Source organism: Saccostrea cucullata, unplaced genomic scaffold (genome assembly GCF_032062105.1).
Source record: "Saccostrea cucullata isolate Sc308-1 unplaced genomic scaffold, CSIRO_AGI_Scuc_v1 ctg200, whole genome shotgun sequence".
Lineage (NCBI taxonomy): Eukaryota > Metazoa > Mollusca > Bivalvia > Ostreida > Ostreidae > Saccostrea > Saccostrea cuccullata.
The window spans coordinates 58601-74777 of NW_026928357.1; the positions used below are offsets into that span (position 1 = coordinate 58601).

Sequence of the window (16177 nt, forward strand, 5' to 3'; positions counted from 1 at the left end):
TGAATCTAACACTTTTCCTTGCTGGTTGTCACATATAAAAGAACTTGTTGATACATTAGGCTTTGGTTATACATGGATTTTAAAAATAATCTTAATGAAAAACTTTTTTTGTTTGAGGTGAAACAAAGATTGGATGACATGTTCATACAAGAAGCACGAAGTTATTTTGAAGGTTCTCCGAAGTGCATTTTGTATAAGCATTTAAGTGATAGTTTTGATTTACAATTATATTTAAAAAAGTCAATATCACAAAAATATGCACAACATATCAGTCAATATTTTGTCTTCTCACCAACTAGAGATAGAGCGAGGAAGATTTTTTAATATTCCGAGAATAGAAAGATTATGTAAATTTTGTTCAATGTCAGAGGTTGAAGACGAGTATCATTTTATTCTGGTTTGTCCATTTTTTTCTAAAGTTAGAAAAGAGTATATTAAGAAATATTATCACCAAAAACCCTCTACCTTTAAACTTGTTCAATTGTTGTCGACAAAAAATGTAACAGAGTTATGTAAACTGGGAAAATATCTTTATAAATGTACAAAATTAAGAGCAGATGTAAATTGAATTGATATTACGACTCCTCACTACTACTATTACTAAACTTATATTATTGTGCTTTTTCTGCGTTATGAATTTAGAATGAATAGTTTGTAAAATTTTTCTATGATCCTGCTTTACTTAATGTTCAAACAATTGAAATGTTATACATATACTGTACAACTGATTTATGTATATACGTTAAACCTATGAACTGTATGGTTCTTGGTAATAAACAATACAATACAATACAATGAGAACTGAAAACCTTGTGTTTTTATACAAACACTAATTATCCTCTTTTAATATAAGATTGGGAAAAATATAATTTTTTGCTCTGTCTTTCCTTTTGTCTTCTGTTTTTCCGCAAAAACTTTATCCCTGCACATAATTATTGAACAATAAGTGCCCTGACTGTTATATTTCACACGTGTATTGCTCTTGACTGGGCCTTTCTTTGCGTAACAATGTTATATATTTTACCTTTTGACCTTTACCTTGGGGTTTGACCTATTTTTTGAAAATTTTTAATGTTTAACCATGACCATAACCTTTGAACAGTCGTAGCTAGAGCTTTGAAGTTCGAGAAGAGTGTTCCATGCGTCGAGATCTTGCCTTTCGTACCAATATTTTTAATCTCAGACTTTAAGTTTGACCTACTTTTGAAAAACTTAAACGTTTGCCATAACGTCTTCACTGAGAGACGGTGGTTGCAAGGACTTTCATATATATCATGTGTATTCCTTGTTATAAGCCCTTTGTATTGGAGAGGGGGGGGGGGTACAAACAATTATGACTCATGGACTTAAAGTTTCACCAACATTTAAAAAACTTTAACCTTTCTTAAAACCTTTGAACAGATACTGCTAGGGCTTTCATAGTTCATATTTTAATTTCTTGTTACAAGGGTTTTTTTTATGCCATTAATTTTTTCCGTATGACATTGGAGTATATTACCTACGTTTTGGAAAACTTTTACTTTGATCTTTTCTTAACGATTAGTACTAAGACTATTACATTTTTCAGGTGTATTCTCTGTGACAAATTCTTTTTTTGGGTATAAACTTTTTTTTAATATTATCTACATTTGAAAACTTGACCTTGAGTTGCCATACTTGTGAAAAAAAATATTTGGAAATCCTTTCGTATTCTGACTATTTAAGAATCACTGTTCCCTATATCTAGTGCAAAATATTTTTAAAATACATAAATGCATAATTTGCTCCGTACACTGTGAATTTCCAAGAAGGAAGATTTTCAAAGGTATGAAGTAGTTTGAATTATGACCAAATTAGGCCGACGCGGATACCTTAAACCATAATCTACTGCTTTATTATTATTTTTATTTTTAATTTGAAAAGTGCTCTAAATTTCCATTTCATTTCCGAAACAGTTTGAGTGTTTTATATCTAAGAGAAAAGTACTATGCATAATGTGTTTCTTTAAATATTTAGTATAATGCAATAGTTTAGATTTGATGTCTCTAGCATCGACACCACAAATGCCATTAATGGGCCTATTTAAATTGGAACCCAATTAACTCCATTATAATGTATTTTAATTCTTATATCTGGAATCATTCTATATCTTTAGGTTGTGTTAATTGCCTGATTTTTAGGAGTAAAGAACACTCTACTGTGTTGAAAGAATAACTTTTGACATATAGTGACAAACTTTGTGAAAACTCATGGGACACGAATATCATGACTGATTTTAGAAGCTAACGTACACCAAAGATTCAAATGACCTTCTTTTGACTGCAGATTTTCTATTGGGATGTCGAGTGTAGTCTATAATTCTCAACATTTACGACAATAGATTTTAATTGTCTTGCTGCCCAAAACACACTTGGCAAGAAAATAACTCCAGAAAAACTAAGAAGTGTTTCATTTTGGTTTAAATAATTTCCTCTTATGCAAGAATGAACCTCCAAAGGGGAGTTCAACCTAGAATATAAGATACCTTGAAATTTGTTGGGGGATCTTTGAAATTCTTCTCAAGAAAACAGCACATGATTAGTCATAGAGATATGCAAGCATCACAAGTGAAAATAAAAAAGAAATCGCTTAAGAAACAAAATGTGTAAATTTTACCAATTATTTTCCATATGATATGTCCTCTACAAATATTTGAATTTTTCAATTAAAATTCGAAAAATTCAAATATTTGGGGATACACAGCCTACTGTATGCAGAAAACACAAACATCAGTATTGTATATCATCGATTGATATTTTGTGCAAAAATACGTCTAGTAAAACTCTATCATAAACAGTTATTTTATTGTTACACAAATTTAGAAAATTTATTTAAAATTTTATTTAAAGCAGTAAGTCGTAGTATTTGAAAAGAGTGTTAGTAACTTATTGATCTCAAGACTTTCGTAAATGCTAGAAAGATGAATAAGATGAATAATTCCACAACGATGAACGATACCATAACTATGTTTCCTTTTTCTGAGGCCAATATACCACTAGTCATTTTATGGATATTGATAGTTATTGTTGGAGGTGTTGGAAATAGTTTAACAGTACACATTATAAGGAGATTAAAAGTGAAATCGGCGACTATTATTTACATTTTGAGCCTGGCAGTAGCAGATCTCGCTTTTTTAACTACAGTGGTGCCTTTTGTCTTCTCTCAACGCATGACCAATGTTCTGGTATTGCTTGAAGACACAGGATTGCTTTTTCTCGCTTTTTTTCAGTTTGTAAGTAATATAGTAGTTAATTATTATTTTTGAAGGACATAGTCTCATAACTGCAGCGGTGTGTGGAAACAAATGTAGAAATGCGCGTTAGCGTGTGATGAAAATCTTCGCACACAATCAATTTTTCTATATTCAAAGCAATATTTTTATTTTTTAATTAAATTTTTGTTATTAACCAACGTTTGAATCCAAAACTTGTTTAACTTAGTCCCACAGTAATGCAATTTAAGAAAACTTTTCAAAGTGCGTAAGTTTTAAAACTTCTTTGTAATAAAGCATTAGAATATTTTCCACAGCAATAAATAGTTTTAGAAAAATTGATCACAGCAAAACCTGTATTGTATATAGGTACTAATTAATGACACATTTTGCAATATTGTATTTTGAAAAAGAGAGATAATTCTGTCTCTGTTGAATTCATTCCCATTTCTTTAAAAAAAAAACTATTCTAGACAAGAAACATGGAAAATAAACTAGAGGTACTGTGAGCAATGAGCTCACTAAATGGTACCCCCGCCATCAGTGTCCATATTTTGCTGTGGGAAACTTAAAATATGTGTCGGATCAAAAAGTAAAATAGGAGGTGCACTATGGCAATATGTAATAAAGATTCTGTGAAACTTTCATCAATTTAAATTCAGTGGTATTAGAGGAGTTGCGGAAAAGAGATATGTACCTCAAAGCGTAACAGACAGACGGACGGACATATACTATATACCCTCTCGCTTTTCAAGCGGGTGTATAATGAAAGCACAATATCCCTGCATACAGTAGTAATTTTTACACAGATAACAGTGTACGTGACGTGTTGGACATTGGTGGCGATGACCATTGACAGATACCTGGCCATTGTGTATCCAGTAAAATCACTGAGATGGAGGACAACGAAAACATCAATAAAGGTCTCCATAGGAGTGTGGATTGGTGAGAAAACCTGTTTATAACAAAGAATTTTAAAAACGTCTACAACAATATTACTTAGATTAATACATATAAATTTGTATAATAAATATATCGAGAAAAAATATATTGTCCAATAAAATGATAAATTAAAAAGTACAATTAAAAAACACGTTTTTAATCTTTTGTAGTGTCTGCTCTTTTGTCGATGCCAACTGCATTCCCCTACACACATGACTCGGACTTCTTAGATGCGGTAGCGGTTAACATCTTTTTGACGTCATTCGGAATTCCTCTGCTTATTATCATAATTTGTTACGTGAAAATTATCAGTGTCATATATAAAAGAAACAAAGAGATGCTTCAAAAGGTATATTAAGTAATGTTTCTTTCATATATTTATATTAAGGATGTCAACTAGTACCCGGTTAACCAGGTACTTGATCGAACGCCCGACTACCGAATACTAAAACTGGTACTCGGTTTCTGGGATGTATTTTCTCTTATTCCAAAGTACATAATTATAGTTATTGAAAACGTATCAAAAATAACTTGAATGTGCATGCGATAATTAGAGTGCCCTCGCCTACACCTGTAAAATACCTGTAATCGTTCGTGGCTGTGTATATACAGTAATTAGTGACCAATCACCAGGTACACAGCTTTCTCGAGAACCTATAGCGTTCGTCATTTTTGGGATGACTTCAATGATTCGTTTAACGCTTAAATTCCGAAGTTGATTTAAAGTCCATTTTGATATATAGGAATTCGATTTTGTTTTTTTTCTATTGAAAAAAAAAATGTCCCCAAGAAAGGTATTTCTAATTTCGGGTATTAGAACTTTCATTTTTTTTTTCATTATCGCTTTTGAATTTTATTATGACGTTTCAAAAATGAAAGTAAATTTAAACTGTGACGAAACGTGACCTTTCTTTATATTCTTAAGAGGAATACTAAAAATATTAACTTCCCGTCATATTTTTCATTAAAATTACTTGTAAACAAGCAAATTCAAAGAATTGTGGTCCCCCGCTTTCGGTGTCTTTGTTGGTGAGATTTTATTTTTTATGACATATTGTGTCTAATATGAACATCCTATCTTATTTCATTTATTAAGAAATTATCATTGAAGTTGATTTTTTTGAAGGATGAAAAAAATATATTGTAAAATTAAAAAGTTATGGCCAAAAAAAACGTTTTTTAAAAGTAGGTCAACTCCAAGGTCAAGATCAAAGGGTCAAAGTTGTTGATGAAAGGTTTTTTCACAAGGATTACATATGTGAAGTATGAAAGCCCTAGCCCTTACTGTTCAAAAGTTGTGGTCAAGGTTAAAGTTTTTACATAAACGTAAATCTTTAAGTTCAAGGTCAAAAGGTCAAAGTTGTTGATATCCAATGAAAGGACTTGCCACAAAGAATACATATGTGAAATATAAAAGTCCTAGTATCTATCGTTCAAAAGTTGTGACCAAAGTTAAAGTTTTTTTTAAAAGTAGTTAAAACTCCAAGGTCATGGTCAAAGGGTAAAAGTTGTTGGTATCCAATGAAAATCTTCTCAAAAAGATTACATGTGTGAAGTACAAAAGCCCTAGCCCTCACCGTTCAAAAGTTATGGTCAAGGTTAAAGTTTTTTCATAAGTATGTAAATCTCCAAGGTCAAGGTCAAAAGGTCAAGGTTGTTGGTATCCAATGAAATGTCTTGCAACAAGGAATACATATGTGAAATATGGAAGTCCTAGTATCTACTGTTTAAAAGTTGTGACCAAGGTTAAAGTTTTTAAAAAGTAGTTAAAACTCCAAGGTCAAGGTCAAAGGGTATAAGTTCTTGGTATCCAATAAAAGGTCTTCTCACAAGGATTACATATGTGAAGTACGAAAGCCTTAGTCCTCACCGTTCAAAACTTATGGTCAAGGTTAACGTTTTTTCATAAATAGGTAAATCTCCAAGGTCAAGGTCAAAAGGTCAAGGTTGTTGGTATCCAATGAAAGATCTTGCCACAAACAATACATTTGTGAAATATGAAAGTCCTAGTACCTTCCATTTCAAAGAGCTTTAGAACTTTTATACATGTACTTGTTTCGTGATTTGTCGTTCATTTTTGTGAAATCTTTTGCACGCCTAAAACTTTTACTGGTAAAGAAGCCATAGTCTTTCATATTAAATATCAGAAACAGAAAGTAACTCGATTCTTTTTGTTAGACAGGGGGAACAAATACTTTGAAGAAAACCAGAAGAGTGGTCAAGATGGTGGCTGTTTTAATTCTCCTGTTCGCTTTTTCATGGGGGCCGATGCAAGTTCTAGCCATGTTGTGGAATCTAAATCCCAATTTTACATATTCTTTACAGTTACATAAATTCAGAATATATGCGAGCACTTTATCGTACGCTAATTCTTGCATAAATCCTTTTGTGTATGCGTTTATGAATAAGAAAATAAGAAAAGCTTTGGCAACTAAATTAAAAAGAAAGCATGGTCGTGTTTAGAAATTGACCAAACGGTACACTTACTGCTGAAAATTATAATTTCTTTGTTCATGTTCAAACACATACTCATATGAATGTATATTATTAAAGTTTCTATTATGCAGCGTGTTATTCAGTTGTACAAAAAATATAAATTAAAACATATTCACGATAAAACAAATGAATGGCAGATAGCCCTATTGAGAATGAGTGAAAGATGGTTTAGACTAAAGAACTCTTGTTGAACGAATCTACATATCTTTTCATATAGTTCTAAAAATTCGAGAGAATTTGATCTTTAAAATCCCCCTTATCTTGAAACACTTTGCGACAATCCATTAAACTGAAACTTCTTTTGCTTTGTTACCATTAGAAAGAAAACTATGTGATGGTCAATGTTATAATTACTCTTGGTTATCGTTGGAAGCAGAAAGAAAGAGGTTTTTGTGGTAACAAATATTTTTCTTGAATAAAATTGATTTCCTTCGTTGCTGGTACGGTTTTATATGTTCTGCAACTTTAAAATGCGTTGTTGAAGGTCTGATTTGTATATATTTGCTATACATTTAATGGGTATTATTTGATCGTTTTGCGTCCCTACAACAGCGAAATTGTATCAGTCCAAGAAATACATGTGCCTACAGTAGAATCGTTTCAATTTCTTGTTACTGTAACATACGATCCAACTGACTTGTCTATTTTTGAGAAGGTCCTCCTGACACTTGAGTTACGTCCTTATTGATCGACGAATTATTGATGAAATACTAATTATTTTTTCCTTTGGTAAGTTAAATAAAGTGGATATTTTCATTCTAAAGTGGAAACTTGAAATTAAATGTAAAGGAGTAAATATAAAATTTGCCTCATGACTTATAATGCATAACTAGAAATGAGTTTTAGATGAAGAACAAAACAACAGGGAAACAAGATTTGGAACTGATTGTCAAGTTTTTCTTACACAAAACACTAAAGAACGTATAGTTAGACACTTGTTAAGGTATAGCCTTGGAAAAAGGTTTTCCATCATTAGTAGCACTGTATCCAGGAGAAGACAAAACTTGTGCTGATTCTACCGAAATCCAAACCAGCGACTTCAGAAACAATATTGAAGATTTTGTTTTGTTAAATATAGTCATATTTAGGACATCTTTATTTCTTTTTTAAATTGATTAGAATTATTGGATTATCAATGAGTCTTACACTTGGTGTCGTGTATATCTTAGCAAATTCATTTCAGCAATTAGTTTAGTTTGTCTAATCATTTTTTCTTGTCCTCACAAGCAACTGAGAACTAAAAATCTGTGTTTTTATGCAAACGCTTATTACCCTCTTTTAAAATAAGATTGGGGAAAATATAATTTTTTGCTCTGTCTGTCTTTTTGTCTTCTGTTTTTCCGCAAAAAACTTTATCCCTTCTCATAAATTTTGAACAATAAGTGCTCTGACTGTTATATCTTACATGTATATTGCTTGTGACAAGGCCTTTATTTGAGTAACAGTATTATATATTTTACCTTTTGACCTTGACCTTGGAGTTTGACCTATTTTTGATTATTTTATTCTTTAACCGTGACCATAACGTTTGAACAGTTCTAGCTAGATCTTTCAAGCTCCAGAAGAGCGTTCCAGCGTCGAGATCTTTCATTTCGTACCAATATTTTTAATCCCAGACTTTAATTTTGACCTATTTTTGAAAAAAAACTTTAATATTTGCCATAACTTCAAGGACTTTCATACATATCATGTGTATTCTTTGTTATAAGGCCTTTCTACTGGGGGGTACAAACATTTTATGACTCATAGACTTAAAGTTTCACCAACATTAAAAGACTGTAACCTTGCTTAGAACCTTTGAACTGGTGCTGCTAGGGCTTTCAAATTCATACCCCCCGTTTGAAAAGCGGGAGGGTATGTAGTAATCGGGATATCCGTCCGTCCCTTTGTTACGCTTTGAGGTACCCATCTCTTATCCACAACTTCTCTCATAACACTGAATGAAATTTGATGAAACTTTCACAGAATCTTTATTACTTATTGGCATTGTGCACCCCCTATCATTTTACTTTTTATTACGTCACATCTTTTGGGTTTCCCATAGAAAATCAATGACACTTCCATTATATATATATATATATATATATATATATATATATATATATATATATATATATATATATATATATATATATATATATATATATATATATATATATATATATATATATATATATATATATATATATATATATATATATATATATATATATATATATATATATCATATATATCATTAAGTGAGCTCATCGCTCACAGTACTTCTAGTTCACATAAGAATTTCTTTTTACAAGGCTCTTTTGGTACCATTATTTTTTGTCCTTATTGATCTTAAAGTACTAGTATTATCTACGTTCTGGAATTTTTTTACTGTGACATTGATACCAAGGCTATTACATTTCACAGGTGTTTTCTTTGTGACAAGTTCTTTCTTTGGGTTTAACATTTTTTGAATTTTAATCTACATTTAAAAACTTGACCTTGAGGTGCCATAATTTTGAAAAATGGTCATTGGAAATCCTTTTATATACTGACTATTTGGGAACTATTGTCCCCTATCTAAAGTGCAAAATACTTTCAAAACACATGTCTGTCCAATATGCAAAGATAATCAAGTAGGTCCCGGCTTTGGACCTACATTATTGAGTACAAATTTCACAAATTGTGGTGAGTGACTTGTCACAATACATAATTTGCTCCCTCCACGGTAAATGCCCAAGAATAAAGATTTTCAAAGATATGAAGTAGTTTGAATTACACCCACGAGGATATATTAAATCAGAACCTGTTGGTTTTATTTTTTAATTTGGAAAGTGGGCTTAATTTTCATTTCATTCCCGAAACAGTCTGAGTTTTTGATATCCAAGAGAAGAACTATGCATAATGTGTTTCTTTAAAATAATTAATGTAATGCGGTACTTTACATTTGCTGTCTCTAGCATTGACATCACAAATGCCATTAATGGGTCTATGTAAATTGGAACCCAAATAACTCCATCATTATGTATTTATATCTGGAATCATTCTATATCTTATTGTTGTGTTCATTTCCCCTGATTTTCAAGAGTAAGGAACACGCTACTGTATTCAAAAATAACTTTTGACATATAGTGACAAACTTTGCGAAAACTCTTCGGGCACGAATGTCATTAATGATTTTAGAAGCTTGCCTACGCCAAAGACTGCTTTAAATGAAATTTAAATAAACTCTCTAAATTTGCACAACAATAAAAGAACTGTTTAAGACAGTGTTTTACTTGTATTTTGCACAAAGTAGAAGGCGATGATATACAAAACTGATGTCTGTGCTGTCTGCATTGCGTGGGCTGTGTATCTTTATAATATTACTTCGCCGAGATGGAACAATAGTATTAAACCAAATAATACTTCTACGTGTGTGGCAGTGAGAACTAGTATTTGAAAAGAGTTTGTGTCTTATCGATGTCAAGACTTTCATTAATGTAGAAAGATGAATAATTCCACAATGATTAACGGTGTCATGACTATGTCTGATAATTCTGAGGCCAAAATTCCACTAATTATTATTTGGATTGTGATAGTTATAGTCGGAGGTGTGGGAAATACTTTAACAATATACGTTATATACAGACGCTCAGTGAAATCAGCGACTATTATCTACATTTTGAGCCTGGCAGTAGCAGATCTCGCTTTTTTAACTACAGTGGTGCCTTATAACTTTTCTCTCCGCAAGATCAATGTTCTGGTAAAGTTTGGCGACGCAGTGATGGTTTTTCTCGCTTTTCTTCAGTTTGTAAGTTAAGGAATATGAATATTTATGTATACGTACTTAAAACGTATGTTTATTTGTGATTAAAAAGCCTCTCTTTTAAATACCGTGAACTATATTATGTCCCACAATATCTTGATCCACGTGGGACTGAAATGCGTGTCTATACATGTGAAATGCATTAATTACGACGTTTGTCTAGCTCAAACAGAAGACTGGAAATAGATCAACTTTCCTACAAATATATTCAAAGCAATATTTGTGTTTTGCAATGTTTCTTTATTAAACTTTGTTAAAAACAAATTCTGCATTTGAATCGATAACTGGATTAACTTGGTCCCAAATTTAACACATTTTTAAAAGTCCGTTGTAAAAATACATTAAATTATTTTCTACAGCAATAAATAGTTTATTAGGAATTGATCACAAAAGAAACTGTATTGTATACAGTTAGATACTACTAATGACACATTTGCAAAATTGCATTTTGAAAAAATTAGCTAAGTCTGTCTCTGCTGAATTTACTCCCTTTTTTTAAAATTAGTCTTTTGAGGAGGACAGAAACGTTGAAAAAAAATAAACACAATATCCCTGCATACAATATTAATTTTTATACACAGATAACAGTGCATGTGACGTGCTGGACATTGATGGCGATGACCATTGACAGATACCTGGCCATTGTGTATCCAGTAAAATCATTGAAATGGAGAACAACGAAAACATCAATAAAGGTCTCCATAGGAGCGTGGATTGGTGAGAAAACTTGTTTCTAACACATAGAATTTAGACAAACGTTTACAACAAGTGTATTCCGATTAAGACGCATAATTTTTTTATAATCAATATAAAGAGAAAAAATTACATTGTAAAATAAAAACAAGAGGCCCAGGGGCCACAGCGCTCACCTGAGCACATCAGGCTTGAATTTACTCCCCCCCCCCCTCCAGGCGTTCATCATTTGAACAAACTAGAATCTACACTACCTGAGGATGATTCCATATAAATATCACTAATCATAGCTTTGAAGTACTTGAAAAGAAGATTTTAAAAGGTTTCCCTATATATCCCTATGTAAAAGTTGGGTCGGCCATTTTGGCCCCACCCTAGCCCCAGGGGTCATGATTTGAACAAACTTGAATCTACACTACCTGAGGATGATTCCACATGAGTTTCATCTTTCCTGGCAAAGTGGTTCTTGAGAAGAAGATTTTTAAAGATTTTTCCTATATATTCCTATGTAAAATTTGGGTCGGCCATTTTGGCCCCACCCTAGCCCCGGGGGTCATGATTTGAACAAACTTGAATCTGCACTACCTGAGGATGATTCCACATGAGTTTCATCTTTCCCTCCTAGTGGTTCTTGAGAAGAAGATTTTTAAAGATTTTTCTTATATATTCCTATGTAAAACTTGGGTCGGCCATTTTGGCCCCACCCTTGCCCCGGGGGTCATGATTTGAACAAACTTGAATCTACACTACCTGAGGATGATTCCACATGAGTTTCATCTTTCCTGGCCCAGTGGTTCTGGAGAAGAAGATTTTTAAAGATTTTTCCTATATATTCCAATGTAAAACTTGGGTCGGCCATTTTGGCCCCACCCTTGCCCCGGGGGTCCTGCTTTGAACAAACTTGAATCCACACTACCTGAGGATGATTCCACATGAGTTTCATCTTTCCTGGCCCAGTGGTACTGGAGAAGAAGATTTTTAAAGATTTTTCCTATATATTCCTATGTAAAACTTGGGTCGGCCATTTTGGCCCCACCCTTGCCCCGGGGGTCATGATTTGAACAAAATTGAATCTACACTACCTGAGGATGCTTCCACATGAGTTTCATCTTTCCTGGCCCAGTGGTTCTGGAGAAGAAGATTTTTTAAAAATGCCATTAATTTTTAACAAATTCATGATTATCTCCCCTTGGAAAAGGGCGTGGCCCTTCATTTGAACAAAAACTTCACCCAAGGATATATTGTGCCAAGTTTGGTTGAAATTGGCCCAGTGGTTCTTGAGAAGAAGATGAAAATGTGAAAAGTTTACGACGACAACGACAACGACTACGACAACGACAACGACAGACAACGGAAAAATTTTGATCAGAAAAGCTCACTTGAGCCTTCGGCTCAGGTGAGCTAACAAGAGGCCCACGGGCCTTATAGGTCACCTGAGTATTGTGCAACAACTTTCAAACAATTCAATTTTCGTTCGTGTTTTAAACCAGAGGCCATGAAATTCACAAATTCACAATTTTGAAAGAGGCACCATTGCTTATCATAATTATAGACTTAGATTGCTTACTCTATTTACTTAATACCCAGAGGTAGATCAGAGTAACATTAAGAGAAAATGCACTTCCACTTTAGAACCAGTTGTGCACCTCATCCCAAAGAAACCACTGAACCTGGGGCCACATATTTCAAAATTTTGCAAATTTTATCATAAAATGGTTAACTAATGCCAAAGAGCAGATTTCAAGGCATTAATTTATTTTCAGACTTTGTAACCCCCCCCCCCCCAATCCCCGACCCAGGGAGGGGGGGGCATAAAAAATAATCATTTTGCTAGATGCACCTTTCTTCATCATAAATATATATACTTGGATCATTGGCATAAAACCCAGGAGCAAAGGAAAGATTTTCAAAGAATTAATGTATTTTCACTATATAATCAATAGAGCCCCGCCCTAACACCAGAACCCCTGACCCTGGGGCCGTAAAATTCACAATTTTGGAAGAGGCACTCTTGATCAACATGACTATGTGCTTAGTTAGTTTATTTAATATCCGAAAGCAGAGAAGAAGATTTTCAAAGAATTAATGCATTTTCACTATATAATCAATAGGGTCCCATCCTAACACCAGAACTTCTGACCCTGGGGCCAAAAAATTCACAATTTTGGAAGAGGCACTCTTGCTCATTATAACTATTTACTTACATAGTTTATTTAATACCCAGAAGTAGACAAGAAGATTTTCCAAGAATAAATGCATTTTCACTATACTACCAATAGAGCCCTGCCCTAACACCAGAACCCCTGACCCTGGGGTCATAAAATTCACAATTTTGGAAGAGGCACTCTTGCTCATCATAACTATGTGTTTGGTTTGTTTATTTAATACCCAGAAGCAGAGAGGAAGATTTTCAAAGAAATCATGCATTTTCACTGTATAATCAACACGGCACCGCCCTAGCACTAGAACCCCTTACCCTGGGGGCCATGAATTTCACAATTTTGGTAGAGGACTCAATGCTCATTACATTCATGCCAACAGTTTGCCTGCTTGTTGTCCAGGAGTAAAGAAGAAGATTTTTAAAGATTGCAATAATTTTAGTGGTTTTGGCCCCACCCCTCAGGGGGGCGGGGACCATGAAATTCACAATTTTTGTTCCTCTTCACCCAAAGATGCTTTGTGCCAAAATTGGTTGAAATTGGTTGAGCGGTTTCAGAGAAGAAGCTGAAAATGTTCAAATGTTAACACACGGCACACGACACCCGACGCACGACGACGGACGAAAATGGATAGCAATATGTCACCTGAGTCACTCAGGTGACCTAATAAAAAGATAAATAAAAAAGTACATGTACAAAATATAACACATTTAAAATTCTTTTGTAGTCTCTGGATTTTTGTCGATACCAGCTGCTCTCCCCTACACGTATAACTCGGACTTCTTAAATGCAGTCGCAGTCGACATCTTTTTGACGTCATTCGGAATTCCTCTGCTTGTTATCATAATTTGTTACGTGAAAATTATCAGTGTCATATATAAAAGAAACAAGGAGATGCTTCAAAAGGTATACAAGTATAGTATTTCTTTTTTAGATATATATATGGATGCCCATTTTTAACCGATTAACCGGTCTGAACGATGGTAATCAGCAAAGATAAATCTTTCAGAATTGATAGTTATAGCTTTAGATGTTGCATTAGCTGATATAAAACACTTAACTTTCAAAGTTGAAAAAGGGACATTTTGATTAAACTTGCAAAGCTATTGGACCTTACACTGAGTACCTGCAACGATCCACCAAATTTTTCATTGACAAATGGATTTAATGACAAATGATACAAACATACTTTCTTCAAAATTCATAAAACTAATATATAATGCTTAAAATTTCTTAATATTTAAGATATTTGATATGAGGATCATTTAGAACTAAAATATTTCAAAAATATATATCAATCAAGGCATTCTGCTTTTTTATGTTTAAATATTATTTGTTCCCACACGAAAGGTATTTTTAATTACCTCATCCTTAACTTGAGTACTGAAGACAACTTTGACGGCAGGTTATCTTCCTTCGTATTTTTAAAAGGAATTCTAAGTAAATTAACTTCCTGTATTTTTTTTCATTAACTGTAAAATACCCTGGTAATTGTTCAATAATGTTTGAGGAGCTTTCAAATCGTCATTACAGAAAATATAGTAAGAACCTTTATACTTGATCCGTGATCGCTTTGTCAATAAGTGAAATCATTTGCATGCCTTAAGTTTAGCTGGTAAAGGATTTAAAGTCTTATGAATTGAATATCAGAAAAAGAAAGTGACTTTATGGTTTTTTTTTTTGTCAGAATACTGTGAGGAAAACCAGAAGAGCAGTCAAGATGGTGTCTATTTTAATTCTCCTGTTTGCTTTTTCATGGGGGCCGATGCAAGTTCTAGCTATGTTGTCGAATCTAGATCCCAATTTTACAGATCCTTCACAGTTTGATATACTTAGAAAGTTTTTAAACACTTTAGCGTATACTAATTCTTGCATAAATCCTTTTGTATATGCATTAATGAATAAGGAAATAAGAAAAGCTTTGGCAAGTAAATTATGCATAAAGCATGACCGTGTTTAGAAATTGACCAATGCCACACTTTAACTGCTGGCCACACTGTAACTGCTAACAAGTGTATTTTCTTTGTTCTTGTTATTTTAAAAACATTTTGCAGAAAAATGTAATTTAATCGCACAGAAAATATAAAAGTAAAATGGTGGAGTATATTAATGATAAAAACTAACAATGAATGACAGATAGCATATTTTGTGGTAGTACTTTTTGTTGAATAAAATTAATTTCCATTGTTACAGGCTTGTTTTTATCTGTTGTGTAACTTTAAAAAAGTATTGATGAAGGTCAGGTTTCTAGATATTTGCACTTGCCCTCTTGTCCACTAAAGATTTAGCAAAATGTTATATTTAGTTTCTTTGCGTCTCAGCAACAGCGACACTGTAACAGTCCAAGAAATACATGTGTCTGCAGTAGAATCTTTAGACTTGTTAACATATGATCCAACAGACTAGCATGTCGTCGAGCATATCATCAGGACACATGAGTTACGCCCTTATTAATCGACGAATTATGGGTGGACTACTGAATAGTTTTCCTTTGGTAGGTAAAGTAAGCTGAATACTTCCCAACTAAAGGACTTCTTTTCAAAGCTTCAGATTAACTGTATTGGGTGAAAGTCAAATTTGCCTCATGACATGTAATTTATAACTGGGAAGACATTTTAGAACAAGACAATTGGGAATCTGTTGGACAAGTTTTCCTTACATAAAATGCTGAGAACATGTAGCTTGACAGTTGAAAAGGTAACTTTGGAGGGTTTTCCGGCATAAAAAATATATGAAGATAATGACCATTTATCAAGGTCAAAAGGCCATTCAAACAATATAATTCAGGAGCAGAGCAAGAATGAACCTCCAAAAACATCAGAGGTGAGATCAGGTGGAATGGAGGAGTAAGTATCCTCTGCAGTCATTCCG

The 16177-nt window shown here is 33.2% G+C and overlaps 2 protein-coding genes across 3 annotated transcripts; both read left to right on the top strand.

Annotated features, from left to right (window-relative positions):
* The first annotated feature begins 2869 nt into the window (after window positions 1-2869).
* On the top strand, window positions 2870-6997 carry LOC134277314 (G-protein coupled receptor 54-like). 2 transcript variants are annotated; one of them, XM_062759638.1, is made up of 4 exons: window positions 2870-3250; window positions 4039-4174; window positions 4342-4520; window positions 6350-6997. In XM_062759638.1, exons 1-4 carry the CDS (start codon window positions 2939-2941, stop codon window positions 6632-6634), a joined length of 912 nt encoding a protein of 303 aa, XP_062615622.1. In that variant the 5' UTR covers window positions 2870-2938; the 3' UTR covers window positions 6635-6997. The 2 variants fall into 2 exon arrangements, with proteins under 2 accessions (XP_062615622.1, XP_062615623.1); XM_062759639.1 differs by having other exon boundaries at window positions 6354-6997.
* Window positions 6998-10055: 3058 nt separating this feature from the next.
* LOC134277315 (G-protein coupled receptor 54-like) lies at window positions 10056-15496 on the top strand. Its single transcript, XM_062759640.1, has 4 exons — window positions 10056-10439; window positions 11036-11171; window positions 14034-14212; window positions 14994-15496. Exons 1-4 carry the CDS (start codon window positions 10137-10139, stop codon window positions 15264-15266), a joined length of 891 nt encoding a protein of 296 aa, XP_062615624.1. The 5' UTR covers window positions 10056-10136; the 3' UTR covers window positions 15267-15496.
* The last annotated feature ends 681 nt before the right edge of the window (window positions 15497-16177 follow it).